The sequence below is a fragment of the Dromaius novaehollandiae genome, chromosome 31 (assembly GCF_036370855.1).
Source record: "Dromaius novaehollandiae isolate bDroNov1 chromosome 31, bDroNov1.hap1, whole genome shotgun sequence".
In the NCBI taxonomy this organism is placed as follows: domain Eukaryota; kingdom Metazoa; phylum Chordata; class Aves; order Casuariiformes; family Dromaiidae; genus Dromaius; species Dromaius novaehollandiae.
In genome coordinates this window covers 1,405,585-1,428,479 of record NC_088129.1, presented here as the reverse complement: position 1 = coordinate 1,428,479, position 22,895 = coordinate 1,405,585, and the positions used below count along the sequence as shown (strand labels likewise).

Genomic DNA, 22,895 nt, shown 5'->3' with positions numbered 1-22,895 from the left:
GGGAAACATTGGGGATATAGTGGGACTCACTGGGCCATAGTGGGGGAGCCACTGGGTCACACCAGGGAGGGGCACCCTGGGCATCAGGGGGATCATACAGGGAACCATGGGGCCCTAGCAGAGGGAAACATTGGGGATATAGTGGGACTCACTGGGCCATACTGGGGGAGCCATTGAGTCATACTGGGGAGGGACATACGGGACATCACTGGGGCCATATTGGGCATCACAGGGCCATAGCAGAGAGGAACAAAGGGACCATACTGGGAGGGCACTGGGCCATACTGGGGGAGCCACTGGGTAACACCAGGGAGGGACATTGGGGGCATCAGTGGGGCCATACCGGGAACCATAGGGCCACAGCAGAGGGGAACAATGGGACCATAGTGGGGGGCACTGGGCCATACTGGGGGAGCCATTGGGTCATACTGAGGAGGAACACTGGGGGCATCAGTGGGGCCATACTGGGAACCATGGGGCCATATCAGAGGGGAACAATGGGGATATAGTGGGACTCACTAGGCCATACTGGAGCAGCCATTGGGTCACACTGGGGAGGGACACTGGGGACATCAGTGGGGCCATATTGGGAACCATAGGGCTGTATCAGAGGGGAACAATGGGACCATACTGGGAGGCAGTGGGCCATACTGGGGGAGCCACTGGGTCACACTGGGGAGGGACATTGGGGGCATCATAGGGCCATATCAGAGGGGAACAATGGGACCATACTGGGGGGTACTGGGCCATACTGGGGGAGCCATTGGGTCATAGCAGAGGGGAACATTGGGGATATAGTGGGACTCACCGGGCCATACTGGGTGGCCATAGGTCCACCCTGGGGGCAATATGGGGGGGTGGCACAGGGCCACAGCGGGCAGCAGCAGCACCTCTTGGACCCCCCCCCCCAGTCCCCACCTCACCCCGGGGTGACACAAGGAGGCGCCGAGGCGGGCGGGTGCCAGCGGGGGGGTTTATTGGGGGGGCGCCCGGGCGGGCGGGGGGCACCCGCGGGCGCTAGAGCTCCTTGCCGAACTCGTGCAGCAGGGCGCAGCCCAGCCAGGCGCGGGGGCCTTGGCGCCGGTACCCGGCACCTTCCAGCAGCGCCCGGGCGGCCGGGGCGCCGGCGGGCACCCGCAGCAGCAGCCGCTCGTAGCCCTGCGCCCGCGCCCGGCCCTCGAGGAAGGCGAGCAGGCGGCGGGCCAGGCCGGCGCGGCGGTGCCGGCGGCCCACGGCCAGGCGCGACAGCTCGGCCGCCCGCCCGGCCTCGTCGCGGGGCTCCAGGGCGGCGCAGGCCCGCGGCGCGGCCTCGCCGGGCGCCACGGCCACCCAGAGCCCCGCGGCGGGCAGCGGGCGGCGGTGGGGCCCGCGCCAGGCGGCCGCCTTGAGGGCGGCGCCGCCGAGCGCCAGCGGCAGCAGCAGGGCGGCGGGCAGGGAGCCGAGCAGCAGGCGCAGGGCGCTGCTGGCCACCGCCAGCAGCAGCAGGGCCGGCGGCCGCGTCAGCACGTGCAGGATCAGGCGGGTCTCCACGTCCTGGAAGGCGTCCTGGGGGGGGGGGAGGCACGGGGAAAGGGGGGGCGGTTGCACAGCACCCAGGGGTGCACACAGTGGGGCGGCTGCAAGGCACCTGGGGGTGCACACGTCCAGGCAATTGCGAAGCACCCATGGGTGCATACAGTGGGGAGATCGCAAGGCACCCACGGGGTGGCTGCAGGCACCCGTGGGTGCACACTCAGGGCAGTTGCAGGCACCCATGGGTGCACACATTGGGGAGGCTATAAGTCACCCCAGAGTGCACACATTGGGGCAGTTGCACGGCACCCATGGGTGCACACATTGGGGCAGTTACAGGCACCCATGGGTGCACGCATCAGGGAGGCTATAAGGCACCCCAGAGTGCACACACTGGGGCAGTTACAGGCACCCATGGGTGCACGCATCAGGGAGGCTATAAGGCACCCCAGAGTGCACACATTGGGGCAGTTACAGGCACCCATGGGTGCACGCATCAGGGAGGCTATAAGGCACCCCAGAGTGCACACATTGGGGCAGTTACAGGCACCCATGGGTGCACGCATCAGGGAGGCTATAAGGCACCCCAGAGTGCACACATTGGGGCAGTTGCACGGCACCCATGGGTGCACACATTGGGGCAGTTACAGGCACCCATGGGTGCAAGCATCGGGGTGGTTGCACAGCACCCATGGAAGCACCTGTGGGGCAGCTGCAGGCACCCATGGGTGCACACATTGGGGTGGTTGCAGGCACCCATGGGTGCACACGTCAGGGCAGTGCAAGGCATCCATGGGTGCACACATTGGGGCAGTTGCAGGCACCCATGGATGCACACATCGGGGAGGCTATAAGGCACCCCAGACTGCACACATTGGGGCGGTTGCAAAGCACCCATGGGTGCACACATTGGGGTGGCTGCAAGGCACCCATGGGTGCACACATTGGGGCAGTTGCATGGCATCCCAGGGTGCACACATCGGGGCAATCGCAAGGCACCCATGGGGCGGCTGCAGGCACCCAGGGTGCACATGTCCAGACAGCTGCAAGGCACCCATGGGTGCACACACTGGGGCAGTTGCAAGGCACCCCTGGGTGTACACATCCAGACAGCTGCAGGCACCCATGGGTGCACACATTGGGGTGGTTGCAAGGCACCCTGGGGTGCACACTTGGGGCAGTTGCACAGCACCCATGGGTGCACACAGTGGGGCAGCTGCAAGGCACCCATGGGTGCACACGTCCAGACAGCTGCAAGGCACCCATGGGTGCACACATTGGGGCAGTTGCAAGGCACCCCTGGGTGCACACATCCAGACAGTTGCAGGCACCCATGGGTGCACACATTGGGGCAGTTGCACGGCACCCATGGAGGCACCTGTGGGGCAGCTGCAGGCACCCAGGGGTGCACGTGCTGGGACAGCCGCAAGGCATCCCTGGGGGCACCCTTGGGGCAGGTCACAGGGCACCCATGGTGGGGGGGTGGGGGCACCCCGGGGTGCCGGGGGCAGGGCGCACCTGGAGGAGCTGCAGGACGGCGGGGGCCTCGTCGGGCCGCATGGGGCGGATGGTGAGCTGGGCGGCGGGGGGTGGCATGGCGGGGGAGGGTCCCGGGGGGGCCTGTGCCGCGGGGGGGGCGGGGGCGGCACCCCCCTCCCAGCTCCCCTGTGTCGTCCTGCTGCAACGGCAGCAGTGAGCCCCACGCCCCCCCCCATAGCGTCTCCAAGTCTGAGCCCAGGGTCACCCATTGCCCCCCACCCTGACCCCAGTGACCTCCCCCAGCATCCCCCACCCTGACCCCAGGGTCACCCATTGCCCCCCACCCTGACCCCAGCGACCTCCCCCAGCATCCCCCACCCTGACCCCAGGGTCACCCAGTGCCCCCCACCCTGACCCCAGTGACCTCCCCCAGCATCCCCCACCCTGACCCCAGGGTCACCCAGTGCCCCCCACCCTGACCCCAGCGACCTCCCCCAGCATCCCCCACCCTGACCCCAGGGTCACCCAGTGCCCCCCACCCTGACCCCAGTGACCTCCCCCGGGGCCCCCCAGTGTCCCCCATCCTGACCCCACGGCCCCCCAGTCTGACCCCACTGACCTCCCCCAGCACCCCCCACCCTGACCCCAGGTTCACCCAGTTCCCCCAGTGCCCCCCCGCTTGACTCCAGCCCCCCCCGGCTGATTTCAGGGCTGCCCACTGTCCCCCCCCCCACTGCCACTCCATCGCCCCCCCACACTCCTCCCAGCACCCCCCCCGCAGCGAGTGTCCCCCACCCCCAGCCCCCCCCGGGGCCAGTGCCCCCTCCCAGTGTCCCCCCCACCCCAGGACCCCCCTCCTCGCCCCCCCCCCGCCCCGCGGTGGCACAACCGCCCCCCCCCCCGCAGTGCGGCCCGCTGCCCCCCGCCCCCCCCCCCGCACCGCCCCATGGCGCAGCCCGCTTCCCCCCTCCGCCCCCGGCACGTGGGGCGGCCGCGCTCCCCACCCTCACCCCCCCCCCCCGCCCCGCCGATGGACCCGCCCAGGCCGCGCCGCGCCTCTCACCGCCGAGCCGCGGCCGGGCCGCGCCGCACCGCGCAGGCGCCGCCCTCCGGCCCCGCCCCTAGCGACGGTTGCCAGGCTGCGCCCCGCCCCCGCTTGCGCGTGCGCACAGCGACGAGGAGGCGCCCGCCGGGACAGCAGCGTTTATTGAGTCGCGCCGGGAGGAGCCGGGGGTCCTGGGACCCCCCCCCGCCGCGGTCCCCGCGCCAGTGCGGGGGGCCCAGGCGTCCTGGAGCCCGGTCCTCCCAGGACACACACCCCAGTGCGGGGGGGCCCAGGCGTCCTGGAGCCCGGTCCTCCCAGGACACACACCCCAGTGCGGGGGGGCCCAGGCGTCCTGGAGCCCGGTCCTCCCAGGACACACACCCCAGTGCGGGGGGGCCCAGGCGTCCTGGAGCCCGGTCCTCCCAGGACACACACCCCAGTGCGGGGGGGCCCAGGCGTCCTGGAGCCGGGACCTCCCAGGACACACACCCCAGTGCGGGGGGGCCCAGGCGTCCTGGAGCCCGGTCCTCCCAGGACACACACCCCAGTGCGGGGGGCCCAGGCGTCCTGGAGCCCGGTCCTCCCAGGACAGACACCCCAGTGCAGGGGGGGCCCAGGCGTCCTGGAGCCCGGTCCTCCCAGGACACACCCCCCAGTGCAGGGGGGGGCCAAGTGTCCTGGAGCCCGGTCCTCCCAGGACAGACACCCCAGTGCAGGGGGGGCCCAAGCGTCCTGGAGCCAGGAGCTCCCAGGACAGACACCCCAGTGCGGGGGGGGCCCAGGCGTCCTGGAGCCCGGTCCTCCCAGGACACACACCCCAGTGCGGGGGGGCCCAGGCGTCCTGGAGCCCGGTCCTCCCAGGACACACACGCCAGTGCAGGAGGACCCAGGCATCCTGGAGCCCGGTCCTCCCAGGACACACACCCCAGTGCGGGGGGGCCCAGGCGTCCTGGAGCCCGGTCCTCCCAGGACACACACCCCAGTGCGGGGGGGCCCAGGCGTCCTGGAGCCAGGACCTCCCAGGACAGACACCCCAGTGCAGGGGGGGCCCAGGCGTCCTGGAGCCGGGACCTCCCAGGGCACACACCTCAGTGCAGGGGGCCCAGGCATCCTGGAGCCAGGACCTCCCAGGACACACACGCCAGTGCAGGAGGACCCAGGCATCCTGGAGCCTGGACCTCCCAGGACACACACCCCAGTGCGGGGGGGGCCCAGGCATCCTGGAGCCCAGACCCCCATGGGGTCACACAGCCTTTACAAGAGAACCCAGGTGCTCTGGAGGCCAGAGGGAGGACCCAGGAGTCCTGGTGCTCAGTTCCCCTTGGGGCACCTGCACAGGGGGGCCCAGGCGTCCTGGGGCTGAGCTCATCATGGCTCCCACACTCCGGCACCCAAAAGACCCAGGAGCCCTGGTGCTGAGCTCCAACGGCTTCCACACTCCGGCACCCAAAGGACTCAGGTGTCCTGGTGCTAAGCTCCAACGGCTTCCACACTCCGGCACCAAAAGGACCCAGGAGTCCTGGTGCTGAGCCCCCTGCGGCTCCCGCACCCGAGGGCCCGGGGCTGGCTGTGGAGGGGACCCCGGCGTCCCGCCCCGGGGTCGGACCCCGCTCAGAAGGTGTGAACCAGCTGGACGCTGGGCACCGTCTGCACGATCTGGATGGCGGGCAGGTCCGGGGCCGGGGGGCCGGGCAGCAGCTGCACCACGGCGGGGCCACCGGCGGGCCCCGAAGTCGCCCCAGCGCTGGCGGGCGTCCCCCGCGCCTGCGCGGAGAGCTGGCCCCCGGGAACGTTCTCCAGCACCTGCAAGGTGGGCTCGCCGCGGATGATGAAGAGTTTCTGGGCGCCCTGGGCCTCGTCCGGCGGCAGCTCCGGCAGGTTTTCCACCTCCTGCACGCAGAGCCGTGTCTGCTCGCCGTCGGCACCGCGCAGCACCAGCACGTTCTGCAGCCCCTCGGCCGTCTGCAGCATCTCCAGGTGCACGTCCTGCACCCCGGCCAGGCCACCCACCTCCGGCCCCGGCCCCAGCAGCTCCTCGCCCTGCCCGCTCTGCACCACGATGACGTCCTGCCCCTCGGGCAGCCCCGCGGCGCCCCGCAGCTCGGGGCCGCCCGGCAGGCTCGGCCCCGTCGCGGGCTCCGAGGGTTGGGGCAGGGCTTGGAGCTGCACCCGGGTGCCCTCGGGGGTCTGGAGCTGGACGTTGGTCACCTCAGGCGGCTGGAGCCGCACGTTGGTCACCTCCGGCGGCTGCGGCAAGGCTTGGAGCTGGACACTGGTCACCTCCGAGGGCTGCGGCAGGGCTTGGAGCTGGACGTTTGCGATCTCCGGGGGCTGCGGCAGGGCTTGCAGCTGGATGTTGGGCACCTCGGAGGACTGCGGCAGTGCCTGCAGCTGGACGTTGGTCACCTCGGTGGCCTGCAGCTGCACATTTGTCACCTCGGTGGCCTGGAGCTGGACACTGGCCACCTCCGAGGGCTGCGGCAGGGCTTGCAGCTGGATGTTGGTCATCTCAGAGGGCTGCGGCAGTGCCTGCAGCTGGACATTGGTCACCTCGGTGGCCTGCAGCTGGACATTTGTCACCTCGGCGGCCTGCAGCTGGACGCTAGTCACCTCCGTGGGCTGCGACAGGGCTTGGAGCTGGACGCCGGCCACCTCGGAGGGCTGCGGGAGGGCTTGGAGCTGGACGCCGGCCACCTCCGGCGCCGGCGGCAGAGCCTGCACCCGCAGAGCACCCACCTCCGCCGGGGGCTGCTCGGGGACGTTCTGCAGCACGATGACGCTGGCCCCGGGCGCGAGGCCCGGCGCCCGGCGCGCGCCCGCCAGCGCCTGGATCTGCACGCCGGGCAGGGCCTGCCCCGCGCTGGGCACCAGCAGGATGCTCTGCCCGGCCGCCGGCGGGGTGGCGGGTGCCACCGCTTTGGGGCCCTTCTCCTGCCGGCGCGGGGCGGCTTTGCCGGGCGGCGCGGGCAGCAGGGCGAAGCCAGGGCCGGCGGCTTTGGGCTGCGGCGCGGGGAGGAGGATGAGCTTCTGCGGCGGCTGGGCCACGCTGGGTATGAGCTGCAAGCCCTGCGCCGTCTGCACCAGCAGGAAGGTCTGGGCGGCGGGGGCGGCGGGCGGGCTGCCCACCTCCAGGCTGAGCGCGGCGGGCTGCGCCGGGGCCCCGTCGGGCGCGGGCGGCACCTTGGGGGCGGCGGGGGCCTTGGGGCCGGCGGCGTGGGTGCGGAGGTGACGCTGCAGGTAGGAGGCCATGACGAAGGCCTTGGAGCAGACGGGGCACTGGTAGGGCCGGGCGCTGGAGTGGGTGCGCTGGTGGAGCTGGAGGTTGGAGGAGTGGGTGAAGGTCTTGCCGCACTGGGCGCAGGCGTAGGGCCGCTCGCCGGTGTGGGTGCGCTGGTGCTGCCGCAGGTTGGAGGTCTGGGTGAAGGCCTTGCCGCACACCAGGCAGGCGTAGGGCCGCTCGCCCGTGTGCAGCTGCCGGTGCCGCCGCAGGCAGGAGGTGTTCTTGAAGGCCTTGGGGCAGTCGGGGCAGGCGTAGGGCCGCTCGCCCGTGTGCAGCCGCAGGTGGTACTGGTAGTGCGAGGACCACTTGAAGGTGAGGCCGCACTCGGCGCACTTGAAGGCCCGCAGCCCCGTGTGCACCCGCTGGTGGATGGAGAGCAGCGAGGAGCGCTTGAAGGCCTTGCCGCACTCGGAGCACTTGTAGGGCCGCTCGCCCGTGTGGTCCCGCATGTGGTAGCGCAGCCCCGAGGAGCCCTTGAAGGCCTTGCCGCACTCGGTGCACTGGTAGGGGCGCTCGGCCGGGGCCGGGGCCGGGGCCGGCTCGGGCGCCGTTTGGGGACACGTCACCTCGGCCTCGGCCTGGATGAGCTGCTGCTCGGCAGGATGGCTGCGCTGGTGGCCCAGCAAGCTGGCCAGCTGCACGAAGGTCTTCTCGCAGACGGAGCACTTGAAGGGCCGCTCGCCCGCGTGGCTGTGCTGGTGCCGCGCCAGCCCGGAGCCGTTCTTGAAGGCTTTGCCACACGTGGGGCAGCTGTGCGCGGCAGTGGGCGCCTCGCCGCCGCCGGGGCCCGGGCCGGGCGTCCCTACCTCCAAATGGCTCCGCTGGTGGCCGAGCAGCAGCTCCTCGCTCTTGAAGGTCAGCTCGCAGTCGCCGCACTTCCAGAGCATCTCCACCGTCTCCACGGCCTCGGCGGGCGCCAGGAAGAGCGGCGGCGGGGCCAGGGGGCTGCCGGGCGGGCGGGCGGCGTGGGTCTGCAGGTGTTTCTGCAGGTAGGCGTCCGAGACGAAGGCCTTGGCGCAAGCCGGGCACTTGTGCGCCCGGGAGCCGGCGTGGGTGCGCTGGTGGAGGAGCAGGTTGGAGGAGTGGGTGAAGGTCTTGCCGCACTGGGCGCAGGCGTAGGGCCGCTCGCCGGTGTGGATGCGCTGGTGCTGCCGCAGGTTGGTGGACTGGGTGAAGGCCTTGCCGCAGGCCGTGCAGACGTAGGGCCGCTCGCCCGTGTGGATGTGGCGGTGGCGGCGGAGGCTGGAGGAGTTCTTGAAGGCCTTGTCGCAGGCCGTGCACTTGTAGGGCCGCTCGCCCGTGTGCTGCCGCACGTGGTACTGGTAGTGCGAGGACCACTTGAAGGCCATGCCGCAGAGCGCGCACTTGAAGGCCCGCAGCCCCGTGTGGACGCTCTGGTGGATCTGCAGCAGCGAGGAGCGCTTGAAGGCCTTGCCGCACTCGGAGCACTTGTAGGGCCGCTCGCCCGTGTGGCTGCGCTGGTGGTAGAGCAGCGCCGAGGAGCCCTTGAAGGCCTTGGGGCACTCGGAGCACTTGTAGGGCCGCTCGCCCGTGTGCGTGCGCTGGTGGTGGATGAGGCGCGACGACCACTTGAAGACCTTGCCGCACTCCAGGCACTCGTACTGGTGCTCGCCGCCGCTCGCCGCCGCCGCCGGGCCGGGCCGCATCTCGGCCAGCTCCAGCTGCTGGGCTCCCACCATGGCGCCGGGCCCCTGAGGGGACAGGGCCGAGCTGGGCGGGTGCCTCCGGGCGCCGCAGGGGCCGGCCGGGGCGTCCCGCGGGACCCAGGCGCAGGGTCCGGCCCGGGGGCTGACCCCAGGCTGAGGGCAGGACCCCGGGGAGCCGGGTCCCAGGGCAGGGCCCAGCCATGGCGGGGCCAGATCCCGGCGCAGGGCCCGGCCGTGGGCACCGACCCCGGCTCTACGGGAGGGGGGAGGTGATGGGTGGGCGGGGCCAGGGCAGAACCCGGCCTGATGGTGGGCGGGGCCAGAGAGGGGCTGTGGGCGGGGCCAGAACCGGGGGGCAGAACCCGGCCTGGCGGTGGGCGGGGCCAGAGAGGGGCTGTGGGCGTGGCCGGAACCGGGGGGCAGAACCCGGCCTGGCGGTGGGCGGGGCCAGAGAGGGGCTGTGGGCGTGGCCAGGCGAGGGGGCGTGGCAGAACCCGGCCTGGCGATGGGCGGGGCCAGGCGCGGGGCAGAACCCGGCCGCGGCGGTGGGCGGGGCCGGCACCTGGCGGCTGCCCCAGCGCGGGTCCGCGCGCCCCCTTCCCCACCCACCCCGGCCGCGTCGGCGGACAAGAAACTCCCCGGGCACGGAGGCCGCGTGCCCTTTAAGGCGCCCCGCCTCCCCGGCGTCGTGCGCAGCCGCCTGCGCCTTTAAGGTGGCGGCGGCCCCAAACTCCCCCCTCCCCCCCCCCCACCGCGGAGGCCGCCCCGCCGCCCGCCGCGGCCCCGCGCGCGCTCACCTGGGCGGGGACGGGCCCCCCGCGGCCGCCGGCGCCCCGGGCCTTCCCGCGGCGGGGGAGGGGCCGCTGCGGCCTCCCGGCGGCCCCCGCCGGCAGACACCCACCCCCGGCGGCGCGCACGCCAACGGCCGCGCCGCGCGCCGCCCCGCCCCGCCCCCGCCGCGCGCCCCCATTGGCCGCCGCCCGGCGCGCGGCGCCGCCTGGGAGTTGGAGTCCGCGCCCGCCGCCATCTTGGCGCCGGCCCTGAGGGGGGCGGTGTCGGGGGAGCACGGGAGCCCGGGCACCGGGGGGGGACACCGGCGGGGGAGACACCGGCCCCCTTCCCCGGACACTGGCGTGTGACACTGGGGGGACGCCGAGCTCTTCCTTGGGGCACCGGGGAGACGTTGGCCACCGAGGGGGGACACTGGGCCCTTCTCTGGCCATGGCGGGGGGGGGCACCAGGGGGACACTGGGCTCTTCCTGGGACCCCGGGGGACACCAGGCACTGGGAGGGACACTGAGGCCTTTCCCGGGCATCGAGGGGGGGCACCAGGGGACACCAAGCCCTTCCCTGGGCACTGGGGTGATGCTGTCTCCCAGGGGCACCCTCGGGGCTGTCCCCGAGCAAGCAGCCGAAGCCGGGGAAGAGCATCACACCTTTATTGCGGGTATCACAGAACGGTTGGGGTCAGAAGGCACCTCTGGAGATCATCTTGTCCAACCCCACTGCTCAAGCAGCGTCACCTAGAGCACCAGGTGTGTCCAGGTGGCTTTTGACTATCTCCAAGGAAGGAGACTCCACAACCTCTGTTTGTGCCCACTACCCCTTGTCCTGTCGCTGGGCACCACTGGAAAGAGTCTGACCCATCCTCTCTACACCCTCCCTCCAGATACTTACACACATTGATAAGATCCCCTCTCAGTCTTCTCTTCTTCAGGCTGATCAGTCCCACCTCCCTCAGCCTTTCCTCTTAGGAGAGATGCTCCAGTCCCTTCATCATCTTAGTAGTCCTCTGCTGGACTTCCTCCAGTAGCTCCATGTCTCGTATTGGGAAGTCCAGAACCAGATACAGTACTCCAGGTATGGCCTCACCAGGGCTGAGCAGAGGAGAAAGATCACCTCCCTCCACCCGCTGGAAACACTCTTCCTAACGCACCCCAGGAGACCATTGGCCTTCTTGGCCACAAGGGCACATTGCTGGCTCATGGTCAACTTCTTGTCCATCAGGACTCCCAGGTCCTTCTCTGCAGAGCTGCTTTCCAGCAGGTCAGCCCCCAGCCTGTCCTGGTGCATGGGGTTATTCCTCCCTAGCTGCAGGACTCTGCACTTGCCTTTGTTGAACTTCAGGAGGTTCCTCTCTGCCCATCTCTCCAGCCTGTCCAGGTCCCTCTGAACGGCAACACAGCCTTCTGGTGGATCAGCCACTCCTCCCAGTTTTGTATCATCAGCAAACTTGCTGAGGGACCACTCTGTCCCTTCATCCGTCATTGATGAATAAGTTGAACAATATCAGACCGAGTATCAACCTCCGGGGGACACTACTAGCTACAGGCCTCCAACCAGACTTTGCACCACTGATCACAACCCTCTGAGCTCTGCCAGATCTCAGTCCACCTCACTGTCCGCTCTTCTATCCCACACTTCCTGAGCTTGCCTATGAGGATGTTATGGGAGACAGTGTCAAAAGCCTTCCTGAAGTCAAGGTAGACAACATCCACCGCTCTCCCCTCATTTGCCCAGCCAGTCATCCCATCACAGGAGGCTCTCAGGTTGGTTAAACGTGATACGCCCCTGGTGCATCCATGCTGACTACTCCTGATCACCTTCTTATCCTTCACACGCGGTGGTGCACACGCAACTCTGCCTGCACACCCCTGTACACACCCACGCACGCACACACACACACTCACACTCACCACAAACACACCTGCACCCCTGCACACCCTCCACACATCCCCACTTCACACCCCCTCTGCCCAACCCAAACCCTCCTCCCTCTCACCCTGGAGGGCTGGAGCTGGGGGGCAGCTCAGGGCCCCCCACCCGCCTCAGCCAGGGGGCCCGGCTCTGCGGGGGCCACTGCTGGGACGCCCTCTGGGGCCACCAGGGTGACATCCGAGGCCACCATCGGGGCTACTGCTGGGGCCACCATGGTGACGTCTGGGGCCACCACTGGGGCCACCTCTGGTGCCCTTGCCCGGGCCGCCCCTGAGGCCACCAGGGTGGCATCCGAGGCCATCGTCGGGGCCACCACTGGGGCCACCTCTGGTGCCCTTGCCCGGGCCGCCCCTGAGGCCACCAGGGTGGCATCCGAGGCCACCAGGGTGACCTTCGGGGTGGCCGCGGGGGCCGGCTGCAGCCAGGGCCGCCGCACGGCGGGCAGCACGGCACGCGGGGGGCTGCGGTGGGCTGGCTCGGGGGCCAGCAGCCCCCGCAGCAGGCTGCAGGCGAGCGGGCTGAAGCGGTGCCAATGGGGCGGGCAGGGCCGCCGGCCAGCCGGGTCCCGCAGCCACCGCTCGAAGACCTGGTAGTGGCGGTCGGCGGCCGTGATCCAGGGGAAGTAGCCGGTGAGGGCCACGAAGAGGAGGACGCCCAGCGCCCAGGCGTCGAGGCTGGGCTGGGCGGGCAGCTGGCGGCCCGGCGGCAGGCGGCACAGCTCCGGCGCCGCGTAGGGCAGCGGGGCCGGCGGGCGCTCCACGGGGCGGCCCTGCGGCCGGCTCTGCCCGAAGTCGCTCAGCTTCACCCGCCGGCACTCGGGGTCCAGCAGCAGCACGTTGTCGGGCTTGATGTCGCCGTGCACCAGCCCCTTGGCCCCCATGAAGTCCAGGGCGCTGGCCAGCTGCAGGGCGCAGCGCCGCACCCGCACCTCGGGTGCCCCCACCTGCGGCAGCCCCGCTGTGGCACCCGGGACTGCACCCAGTCCCCAGTGCACCCAGTTCCCCTGGTCACCACTGCGCCCAGTGCACCCAGTGCTCCTGGTCCCCAGTGCTCCAGTGCCCCTAGTCCCCAGTGATCCCAGTGCACCCAATGTCCCTGGTCCTCAGTACATCCGATGTGCCTAATGCCCCTGTTTCCCATGCACCCAGTTGCCCTGGTCCCCAGCACACTCAGTCCTGGTCTCCAGTGCTCCCAGTGCACCCAGTGCCCCAGTGTCCCTTGTCCCCAGTTTGCCCAGCACCCCTGGTCCCCAGTGCTCCCACTGCCCCCAGCCTCAGCTCCCCAGTGCCCCCAGCACCCCAGCGGCCTCCAGTGCAATAGCCCTTCTGCCCCCTAGTCCTCCCACTGCCCCCAACCTCAGCCCTCCCAGTGCTCCCAGTGCACCAGCCTTCCTGCCCCCCAGTCCTCCCACTGCCCCCAGCCTCAGCTCCCCCAGTGCTCTCACAACCCCCAGCACCCCAGTGACCTGCAGTGACCCAGCCTCAGTCCCTCCAGTGCTCCCAGTACCTCCAGCACCCCAGTGACCTCCAGTGCGCTAGCCCTCCTGCCCCCCAGTCCTCCCACTGCGCCCAGCCTCAGTCCCCACAGTGCCTCCAAAACCCCAGTGACCTCCAGTGCCCCAGCCTCAGCCCCCCAGTGCCCCCAGTACCCCCAGCACCCCAGCGGCCTCCAGTGCCCCAGCCCTCCTGCCCCCTAATCCTCCCACTGCCCCCAGCCTCAGCCCCCCAAGTGCCCCCAGTGCCTCAGTGACCTCCAGTGCCCCAGCCCCCAGCCCTCCTGCCCCCAGTCTCCCCAGTGCCCCCACTGGCCCCAGCACCCTCAGACACCCCAACCCCCAGGGCCCGCCGTGCCCCCCACACACCCAGCCCTCTTGTCCCTCAGTTCCGCCAAGCCCCCCGCAATGTCCCCAGCCCCTTCACCCCCCCAGTCCCCCGGTGCCCCCCTGCGCCGGGCCCCACCTCGGGCTGGAGGATGGAGAAGAGGTCGCGGGCCAGGGCGAACTCCTGGGCGAAGACGTAGTGCCGGGGGGTCTGGAAGGCGATGCCCAGGGCGCCCGCCACGCAGGGGTGGGCCGCCAGGCTCAGGGCGATGCAGTACTCGGAGAGGAAGGCCTCCAGCCCCCCCGCCCGCTTGGCCACAAACTTCAGGGCCAGCGGGGTCCCTGGGCGGGGTGAGGAGCCCGTCACACCCCCGTCACACCCCCATCACACCCTCGTCACACCCCGTCACCCCACACCGCCTGTGCTCGGCCACGAGCTGCGGGACCAGCAGGGTCTGGGGGTGGTGGGCAAAGATCCCGTCACACCTCCACCATCACCCCATCGTCCCCGCTCACACCCTTGTCAACCCCCCCGTTACACCCCTGTCACACCCCCATGATCACCAGCCACACTCCTGTCACACCCCACTGAACCCACCCTCCCATGGCCCTGCTTGGCCATGAACTTCAGGGCCACCAGGACCTCTTTGAGGGTGAGGAGCCCATCACGGTCCCCTCACACCTCCTTAACGCCCAAGCACGTCCCGGTGTCCTGCTCAGCTACGGGCTCCAACGAGGTCCCAGCAGGGCCCCAAGGGGACAATCACATCCCACGAATACACCCCCTGCTCACCCCCCATCACACCCCGCTTCACCTACGTACACCCCTGCTTGGTCCCAGCTTTAGGGACAGGGGGGTGCCTAGGGGTTGGGGGGTGCGAAGAGCCCATGATACCCCTGTGACACCCCCGTCACCCCTGTTAACACCCCCATCAACACCAATAATACCCCCATCACACCCCACTCACCCCCCATCACACCCCCCTCATGGTCCAGTGCTCCCCCATGCCCTGCTCGGCCATAAAATTCAGGGCAGAGGGGTCCTGGGTGGGGGCTGAGCTCAGCACCCATCACACCCCCATCGCATCTCCTCACCCCACCATCACACCCCCTTCGCAACCCATTACACCCCCCCCAATACCCCACTTGGCCACAAATTTCAGGGCTAGGGGGAGGTCCCTGGGGGTCGCAGCACCCACCAGACCCCATCAGACCTCCAGCAGACCCCATCACACCCCCACCAGACCCCACCAGACCCCACCAGACCCCACCAGACCCCCACCAGACCCCATCAGACCCCCATTAGACCCCATACTCCACTTTGCCCACACGTTCGGCAGGGCTGGGGAGGGTCCTGCACCCATGAGCACCCATCACATCCCATCAGCACCCGACAACCCCCCATCACACCCCCGTCACACCCCGGTCGTACCCCGCTGCTGGTGCAGGGCCAGCACCACGTGGCCGAAGGCGCCCTGGCCCAGCAGCCCCAGCACCCGGTAGGTCTCCGACACCTCCAGGCAGGGCAGGTTCTGCGCCGTCAGCGCCGCCAGCTCGTCCAGCCACTGCGCCAGCGCCATGGCTGCGGGGACGGGGACACGCACCCACGGTGTGGGTGTCATGAGCGCCCACTGAGTGGGCCCCCATGGCGTGGGCACCGTGAGCACCCACGGTGCAGGCACACGCAGCGTGGGCTCTACCAGTGCTCGTGACATGAGCACCCATGGAGCAGGAACTGTGAGCACCCACAGCATGAGCACCCATGATGCGGGCACCCACAGCGCAGATGCTGAGAGCACCCACGGCATGAGCGCCCACAGCGTGGGCACTGCAAGCAACCAGGACCCATGGTGTGGGCACCCACAGTGCGGGCGCTGTGAGCACCCACAGTGCGAGCACCCAAGGCATGGGCGCTGCCTGCACCGTGAGGCACCATGGGGCACAGCATGGGCACCCTGTGGCACCGTGGGGCACCCCAACCCGTGGGCACTGTGAGGCACCCTGGGGCACCCCGGAGCGGGGCACAGGCACCCCATGGGCCCCCTGAGGCCTCCTGGGGCACAGCATGGACACCATGTGCCACCCTGGGCACCCCCCACCACGGGCACCCTGGGGAACAGCATGGGCACCGTGGGGCACCTTGGAGCACCACCCCATGGGCCCCCTGAAGCACCCTATAGCACGGGCACCATGGAGCACCTTGGAAACCCCACACCATGGGCTCCCTGTGGCACCCAGAGGAACAGCGTGGGCACCCAGGGCCACCCTGGACGCTGTGGGGCACCTCTCACCATGGGCACCCTGGGGCACCCTATATTATGGACCCCATGGGGCACAGCATGGACACCCTGGAGCACCCCACACCACGGATACCCGGGGGCACCCAGCAGCACCCGGCCCCTCCTCTTGGCCCCTTCCCGCCTGCCCATCCAGCAACACCCCCGAAATAGGACCCAGGCGTCCTGGCCCTCCGCCACCCCTGCCACCGCCCCCCCCCCCCCCCAACCAGGGGCCCGGAGGGGACCCAGGCGTCCGGGCTGGTCAAGAGGCTCTGCAGGGTCCTACCTGCCCCTGCTCTAAGGAGATTTGCCCACCCCCCCATCTACCCCCCCAGCCCAAATTTGCCCTCCAGCCCTATTTGCCCCCCCACCCTGATCTGCCCCCCCCACCCCACCTGTCCCCCGGACGTGCTCGAATTTGCCCCCCAGCCCCACTTGCCTCCCAGCCCAGATTTGCGCCCATTGCCCAGATTTGCGCCCATTGCCCAGATTTGCCCCCTGGGCCCTACTTGCCCCCCCCCGGCCCTGATTTGCCCCCCCGGCCTCACCTGCCCCATCCAGCCCAGACTCGCCCCCCAGCCCCACTTCCCCCCCAGCCCAGATCTGCACCCCCCCAGCCCTACCTGATCCCCCCAGCCCAGATTTGCGCCCATTGCCCAGATTTGCCCCCTGGGCCCTACTTGCCCCCCCCCGGCCCTGATTTGCCCCCCCGGCCTTACCTGCCCCCGCAGCTCCGGCCCTGCTGTCCCAGCCCGGGAACAGCAGCCGCCGCTGCGCGGGGCTATTTTTAGCCCCCCCCCCCGCAGGAGAGGCCCCCCCGGACGCCTGGGTCCCTGCGTGGGTGGAGGCGGGGTGGTGAGGTGGGCAGAGCTCGCCGGGGCACCCGTGGGTGCTGGGTGCCCGCAGGCGCACACGCGTGTGCGTGCGAGTGTGCGAACGGGCACGCCTGTGTCACTGCACACGTCTCCACGCGTGTGTGCGTGTGTGTGCAACACCCGTGTGTGTGTGTAGGTACACGGGTGCGGGTGTGCGCCCGCCTGTGCCTGTAGGTCTGAGTGTAGGGACTGGGGAGGGGGGGCAGTGTTTGGGGAAGGGGCCTGTTTGGGGAGTCCATGTGTCCGGGGGTGTCCGTGTGTCCAGGGGGGGTCTGTGTGTCTGGGGTGGTCCATGTGTCCAGGGGGGGTCCATGTGTCCGGGGGTGTCCGTGTGTCTGGGGTGATCCATGTGTCCGGGGGTGTCCGTGTGTCTGGGGGGGCCGTGTGTCCAGGGTGGTCCATGTGTCCAGGGTGGTCCATGTGTCCGGGGGGGGTCCGCGTGTCCAGGGGGTGTCCATGTGTCCGGGGGTGTCCATGTGTCCAGGGGGGGTCCATGTGTCCGGGCGGGGTCCATGTGTTGGGGGGCTGGACTATGTTTCAGAGGGGCCCCTGTTGGGGGGGGGGGTATCTGTGCATTGGGGGGTCCCTGTCTGGGGGGGGGAGCTCTATAGGGCCCAATGGGGGGGTTCTCTATTCGAGGTCCCTTTAGGGGGTCCTTATTTGGGGTCCCCATAGCGAGTCCCTTTAGGGGGTTCCTGTCAGAGAGGGTCTCAGTTCGGGGGTCCTTGTCTGGGGGGGGGCCCTTGGGGAAAGGGCTGTATAGGGCCACATGGGGGGGGTTCTATTTGGGGGCCCCTTTAGGGGGTCCCACAGGGTTGTCCCTACTTGGGGTCCCTTTAGGAGGTCCCATGGGGGGGTCCATGTGTCAGGGGTTCCCTGCCTGGGGGGGGCCTGCATAGGGCTCTATGGCGGGGGTGTCTCTATTTGGGGTCCCTGTAGCGAATCCCTTTAGGGGGTCCCTGGTGTAGGCGGGGTCCCTATTTGGGGTCCCTTTAGGGGGGTCCCAGTCTGGGGGGGGGCTGTTGGAGTCCTTTTAGGGGGTCCCTGTCAGAGGGGACCCTATTTGGGGTCCCTGTCGGGGGGGTTCCTGTGTGGGGAGTCCCAGTTTGGGGGTCCTCGTCTGCGGAGGCCCTTTTAGGGGGAGGCCTGTGTTTTCGGGGCACCCATGTCGGCGAAGGGGGGGGAAATCGCCTCCGCGCCCCCTCCGGGCCCCCGTCGGGGCGGGGCGGCGCGGGGCATTGTGGGAGCGGCGGGGGGCGGGGCAGCCCCGGGCCGCGGCGCGCGGCGGGGCCGAACCGGAGCCGAGCCCGGGGCGGGACCGGAGCCGAACCGAGCCGGGACCGGGGCCGGGACCGCACCAGGGCGGCCCAGACCGCCGAGCCGGGCCGGGGGCTGGAGCCGGTGCCGCTCGGTGCTGCTCCTGTTCAGCCCGGATCAGGCAGGGCTGGCCCGGGCCGGCCCGGTCCCGGCAGGGCTGGCCCGGGCTGGCCGGATTCAGCTTCTCCGGTTGGGTCCGGCTTGGTCCGGTCAGGTTTGGCTCAGTTGGGTCCCGCTCAGTCTGGTCTGGTCCAGCTTGGTCTTGTAGGGTCGGGCTCGGTCCAGTTGGGTCCAGACAGGTCAGGTCCAGCTCGGTCTGGCTGGTCTGAGTCAGGATAGGACAGGTCTGATGCAGTCCAGTTAGGTCTGGCTTGGTCTGGTCAGGTCCAGCTCGGTCTTGTAGGGTCGGGCTCGGTCTGGTTGGGTCCAACCAGGTCAGGTCTGGCTTGGTCTGGTCAGGTCCATCTGGGCTGGGTCAGGATAGGACAGGTCTGGCTTGGTCCAGTCAGGTCTGGCTTGGTCTGGTCAGGTCCAGATTGGTCTTCTAAGGTCAGGCTTGGTCCGGTTGGGTCCAGCCAGTTAGGTCTGGCTTGGTCTGGTCAAGTCCAGCTCAGTCTGGCTGGGCTAGGTCAGAATCAGACAAGTCTGGCTTGGTCCAGTTAGGTCTGGCTTGGTGTGCTCAGGTCCAGCTCCGTCTTGTAGGGTCAGGCTTGGTCCAGTAGGGTCCAACTCGGTTTGGTTGGGCCCAGCTTGCTCTGCTTGGGTCCATTCAAGACCGGTTGGGCCTGGCTGGGGCCGCTTGGTGCCAGGCGGGCCTAGCTGAGGCCTCCCAGCTCTGCCATGGGGGAGCTGGGGCTGGGCCGGGAGTTCCACACGTGGCACGAGTTCAGCTGCTTCTTCGACGAGTGGTGCGAGCGCCACAAGGTGCTCTTCATCATCGCCAGCCTGAAGCCGCTCGTCTCGCTGCGCCGGCACCCGCTGCACGCCCAGCCCAGCCTGGCCGAGACGCTGCGCTTCCGCTTCGTCCGCCTCATCTGCAAGCACAGCGGCACCTACGTGGGCCAGAGCACCGTGCAGCGCAACCGGCTGTGAGTGTGGGCTCGTGGGAGGGGGCCACGGTGCCGCGCTGGGGGGTCCGCTGGTGTTGGGCTGGGCTGCGCTGGGTGGGCTGCGCGGTTGCGCTGGGTTGCGAGGGGAAACTGGTGCTGCAGTGCGTTGCAGCAGGAGCCTCCAGCATCGCATTGCACTGGGCAGCGAGAGCCTCCAGTGTTGCAGCAGGAGCCTCCAGCGTCGCATTGCACCGGGCAGCGGGAGCCTGCAGTGTTGCACTACACTGCACTGGGCGGCGGGAGTTGCGTTGCGCTGCCCTGGGCTGCGGGAGCTTCCAGTGTCGCATTGCATTGCCCTGTGCTGGGCACTGGGAGCCTGCCGCGTCGCATTGCATTGCCCTGGCTGGGCGGTGGGAGGCTGTGGCGTTGCATTGCACTGTGTTGCGCCGTGGAAACCTCTAGCGTCGCATTGCATTGCGCTGCGCTGGGCGGTGAGAGCATCTGCCATCACATTGCATTGCGCTGCGCTGGGCAGTGGGAACCTGCAGCATCGTGTTGCATTGCGCTGTGCTTTCCGGCGAGAGCCTCCAGCATCGCATCCCATTGCGCTGCGCTGGGTGGAAGGAGCCTCCGGTGTTGCATTGCATTGCACTGCACTGGGTGGCCGGAGCCTGCAGCATCGCATTGCATCGCGTTGCGCTGGGCGACAAGAGCCTGCGGCGTCACATTGCATTGAGCTGCGCTGGGCGGTGAGAGCATCCGGCATCGCATGGCACTGCCCCGGCTGGGTGGTGGGAGCCTGTGGTGTTGCATTGCATTGAGCTGCGCTGGGCGGTGGGAGCCTCTGGCATCGCACTGCATCGTGCTGCACTTGTGGCAAGAGCCTCAAGCGTCGCATTGCATTGCGCTGCGCTGCGTGGCAGGAGCCTCTTGCATCACATTGCCCCACACTGCAGTGGCAGCGAGAGCCTCTCGCGTCGCATTGCATCGCATTGCGCTGCGCTGGGCAGTGGGAGCCTCCAGTGTCACATTGCTTTGTGCTACGCTGGGCAGTGGGAGCTTCTGGCGTCGCATTGTGTTGCGCTGCGCTGGCTGTCGAGAGCCTGCAGAATTGCATTGCATTGCACCGCGCTGGGCAGCGGGAGCCTCTGGCATCGCATCGCATTGCCCTGCGCTGGGCAGTGATAACCTGCGGCGTCGCGTTGCGCTGCACTAGGCGGTGAGAGTATCTGGCATCGCATTGCCTTGCGCTGCACTGAGTGGCGGGAGCCTCTGGTGTTGCATTTCATTGTGCTGTGCTGGGCGGCAGGAGCCTGCGGCGTCGCATTGCATTGCCCTGCGCTGGGCGGCGGGAGCCTCTGGCATCGTGTTGCACTGTACTGCGCTGGGCAGTGGCAGCCTGCGGCATCGCATTGCGCTGCACTGGTGGTGAGAGCCTCCGGTGTTGCGTTGCATTGTGCTGTGCTGGGTGGTGAGATCCTCTGGTGTTGCGTTGCATTGTGCTGTGCTGGGTGGTGAGATCCTCTGGTGTTGCGTTGCATTGTGCTGTGCTGGGTGGTGAGATCCTCCAGCGTTGCATTGCGCTGCACTGGGAGAATCAGCCTGCAGGACTGTGCTTCATGCAGTGGGTGCAGTGTGTCTCCGCTATTGCATTGCACTGCACTGGAGGGGGGACTCCCGGTGTCACTACACCGTGGGGAGCAAGCCTCTAGCCTGGTGTTGCGCTACACCGCTCTGGATGAACAGGCCGCCAGCGCTGCGCTGCTGTGCACTGCTGTTGTTCAGGGAGGGTCTGTAGGACTGTCCCGCGCTGCGCCCCCAGCCAGCGTGCGCTGTGTCCCTGGTGTGGTGGGGCCTCCCACCGCTGCTCTGCGCTCCCCTGGGGGGACCTCCGGCACGATGGGACAACACCGGGACGGTGTTGGACACTCCACCGTGACACCATGCTGTGCCAGGAAGCAGGAGCCTGGTGTAGCGGGGGAGCCCCGCTGCGCCCCAAGGACCTGGCACCGCGTTGCGGCAGCAGCGTCGGCATGGGGACAGCGCTGGTATCCTCCCCTGGGTGACACCCGTGCTGACTGTGCCTGGATCTGCCTGTGCACCGGGACAGGCGGTCAGTTCCCTTCCTGTCCCTCTGCTCAGCCCCACATTAACCCTCCTCTCATGTGCCTGCAGGAGCGAGAAGATCGACTGCCCGGCTTCGGTCACGCTGCGCCTGGGCCCCAAGAAGGACCGGCTGGTGGTAATCGAGGCCAGCCTGGAGCACAACCACCGCCTCTCCGAGGTGGAGTTCGCCCACTACTTCAAGAGGCACCAGCTGGAGGCCAGCATGGGGCTGCCCATCCGCATCACCAACAGCGTCTCCAAGCGCTTCCTGGCCCCCGACCTGGTTTGGAACTTGGAGGACTACAGCAAGGCCAAGGACAAGGGCATGTGCGAGCTCCTGAGCCAGCTGGACGGGCTCTTCAAGAGTGACCCGGGGGCCAAAGTCAAGCTGGTCTTCCAGGAGGACGTGGCGGTGCTCAACAGCATCTTCCTGGCCACCTCGCACATGCGGAGCCTGGTGCAGCGCTTCCCCCGCTGCCTCTACATGGACCGAGCGGCCTGCGTGAACGGTGAGTTCGACCTCTACTCCGTGCTCTGCGAGGACGCCAACGGGCGCGGGCGGGAGTGCGCCTACTGCGTGGCCCGCCGCGGCGTGCCCGACCTCGTCCTCTTCATCGTGGCCTCGCTGGTGCAGAGCGCCCCGGCCATCAAGCTCCAGGTGCGGTGCCTGACGGTGGGGGCGGGCGTCACGGACGTGGACGCCGTCGAGGAGGTGCTGCCCTGCGCCCGCGTCCAGATCTGCCGCCTCCAGGTGCTCGAGGCGCTCTACCGCAAGGCCCGCGAGCTCGCCGCCCCCAAGGAGGACAAGGTGCGCAACCTGCTGCACAACATGGCCAACGCCAGCTCGCCCCGCGTCTACAGCCAGTACCTGAGCGACCTGGAGGACGCGGCGCCCCTCGCCTTCCTGCGGTACTACCTGGAGACGTGGCACCACAACAAGGGCATGTGGGCCGAGTGCTGGGCTTTCGAGCGCAACCGCGACTGCCCCTTCCTCGAGCACATGAGTTTCCATCGGCAGAAGCTCTGCTCGGCGCTGGGGCCGCCCCTGGGGCTGGCCGCCTGCGTGCGGGGGCTGCTGGACCTGCAGGCGCTGCGGGTGGAGGTGGCCGCCCTCAACGAGGAGCGCGTCTCCGACCTCTACCGGGCCGCCTGCCCGCCCGAGAGCGCGGCCCTCGTGGCCGAGGAGCTGGGGCTGGCCAAGCACGCCGACTACCGCGTCGACGAGGTGCCCGACGGCTTCCTCCTCCACGGCGCCGGCTGCTCCTTCGTGGTCAGCCCCGACCTGGCCGCCTGCAGCTGCTCCATCTACGTCTCCAGCCGCCGGCCCTGCCGCCACGTCTTCGCCGCCCGCCTCTGGACCGGCCAGCCCCTCTACGACCCCGGGCTGCTGCCCTCGCCCCGGGGCCTCGAGGGGCAGGACACCTCCTAGCCCCCCGCATCCTGGGGTGGGTGGCGGGCGGGCGAGCACCTAGGGGTGCTGCTGGACACGGACTGTGCTGCCCGCGGGGGGCTCTGGGGGTGGCCCCTTCCTGGACTTCCCCCAATAAAAGGCCCTTTAGATGCCGCCCAGGGACCTCTTTTCTTCCCCGTTTGCTTCACCCTGGGTGCCCGTGACCGGGTCAGCTGCCGGCAGACGGAGCGGGTGCCTGCAACCGGGTGCCTGTAGCTGTATCCCCCTGGGCGCACGGAGCGGGTGCCTGTAACTGGGTGCCTGTAACCATGTCACCCCAGGCACAAGGAGCATATGCC

The 22,895-nt window shown here is 69.3% G+C and overlaps 4 protein-coding genes across 6 annotated transcripts; 1 reads left to right on the top strand and 3 right to left on the bottom strand.

The window, feature by feature from the left end:
* Positions 1-959: 959 nt before the first annotated feature.
* Positions 960-4,114, bottom strand: NAT14 (N-acetyltransferase 14 (putative)). 2 transcript variants are annotated; one of them, XM_064499638.1, is made up of 3 exons: positions 4,055-4,114; positions 3,031-3,190; positions 960-1,545 (listed from the first exon to the last, which is right to left on the bottom strand). In XM_064499638.1, exons 2-3 carry the CDS (start codon positions 3,106-3,108, stop codon positions 1,018-1,020), a joined length of 606 nt encoding a protein of 201 aa, XP_064355708.1. In that variant the 5' UTR covers positions 3,109-3,190; positions 4,055-4,114; the 3' UTR covers positions 960-1,017. The 2 variants fall into 2 exon arrangements, with proteins under 2 accessions (XP_064355708.1, XP_064355709.1); XM_064499639.1 differs by having other exon boundaries at positions 3,031-3,187.
* Positions 4,115-4,180: 66 nt separating this feature from the next.
* Positions 4,181-9,900, bottom strand: ZNF628 (zinc finger protein 628). 2 transcript variants are annotated; one of them, XR_010385451.1, is made up of 3 exons: positions 9,781-9,900; positions 5,215-9,028; positions 4,181-5,160 (listed from the first exon to the last, which is right to left on the bottom strand). XR_010385451.1 is itself a non-coding variant. In XM_064499570.1 (2 exons), exon 2 carries the CDS (start codon positions 9,014-9,016, stop codon positions 5,648-5,650), a length of 3,369 nt encoding a protein of 1,122 aa, XP_064355640.1. In that variant the 5' UTR covers positions 9,017-9,028; positions 9,781-9,900; the 3' UTR covers positions 4,181-5,647. The 2 variants fall into 2 exon arrangements, 1 of the variants encoding a protein (XP_064355640.1); XM_064499570.1 differs by having other exon boundaries at positions 4,181-9,028.
* Positions 9,901-11,792: 1,892 nt separating this feature from the next.
* On the bottom strand, positions 11,793-15,100 carry LOC112995499 (serine/threonine-protein kinase SBK2-like). The gene is made up of 3 exons (XM_026120522.2): positions 14,953-15,100; positions 13,660-13,862; positions 11,793-12,644 (listed from the first exon to the last, which is right to left on the bottom strand). The coding sequence occupies exons 1-3, from the start codon at positions 15,098-15,100 to the stop codon at positions 11,793-11,795; spliced, it is 1,203 nt and encodes a 400-aa protein (XP_025976307.2).
* A 2,817-nt stretch (positions 15,101-17,917) lies between these two features.
* ZSWIM9 (zinc finger SWIM-type containing 9) lies at positions 17,918-22,710 on the top strand. The gene is made up of 2 exons (XM_026120526.2): positions 17,918-19,079; positions 21,216-22,710. The coding sequence occupies exons 1-2, from the start codon at positions 18,832-18,834 to the stop codon at positions 22,573-22,575; spliced, it is 1,608 nt and encodes a 535-aa protein (XP_025976311.1). The 5' UTR covers positions 17,918-18,831; the 3' UTR covers positions 22,576-22,710.
* Positions 22,711-22,895: the final 185 nt, after the last annotated feature.

Bases quoted from the DNA above. Each gene is read 5' to 3' on its own strand.
- NAT14 (XM_064499638.1), bottom strand. From the start codon at position 3,108: ATGCCACCCCCCGCCGCCCAGCTCACCATCCGCCCCATGCGGCCCGAC. The intron at 1,546-3,030 runs GTGCGCCCTGCC...CCCCCCCCCCAG, and splicing joins CCGTCCTGCAGCTCCTCCAG to GACGCCTTCCAGGACGTGGA.
- ZNF628 (XM_064499570.1), bottom strand. From the start codon at position 9,016: ATGGTGGGAGCCCAGCAGCTGGAGCTGGCCGAGATGCGGCCCGGCCCG.
- ZSWIM9 (XM_026120526.2), top strand. From the start codon at position 18,832: ATGGGGGAGCTGGGGCTGGGCCGGGAGTTCCACACGTGGCACGAGTTC. The intron at 19,080-21,215 runs GTGAGTGTGGGC...ATGTGCCTGCAG, and splicing joins ACCGTGCAGCGCAACCGGCT to GAGCGAGAAGATCGACTGCC.
- LOC112995499 (XM_026120522.2), bottom strand. From the start codon at position 15,100: ATGGCGCTGGCGCAGTGGCTGGACGAGCTGGCGGCGCTGACGGCGCAG. The intron at 13,863-14,952 runs GTACGACCGGGG...CACCCCGCCCAG, and splicing joins GGCCCTGCACCAGCAGCGGG to GGACCCCGCTGGCCCTGAAG. The intron at 12,645-13,659 runs GTGGGGCCCGGC...GGGCTGCCGCAG, and splicing joins TCTCCATCCTCCAGCCCGAG to GTGGGGGCACCCGAGGTGCG.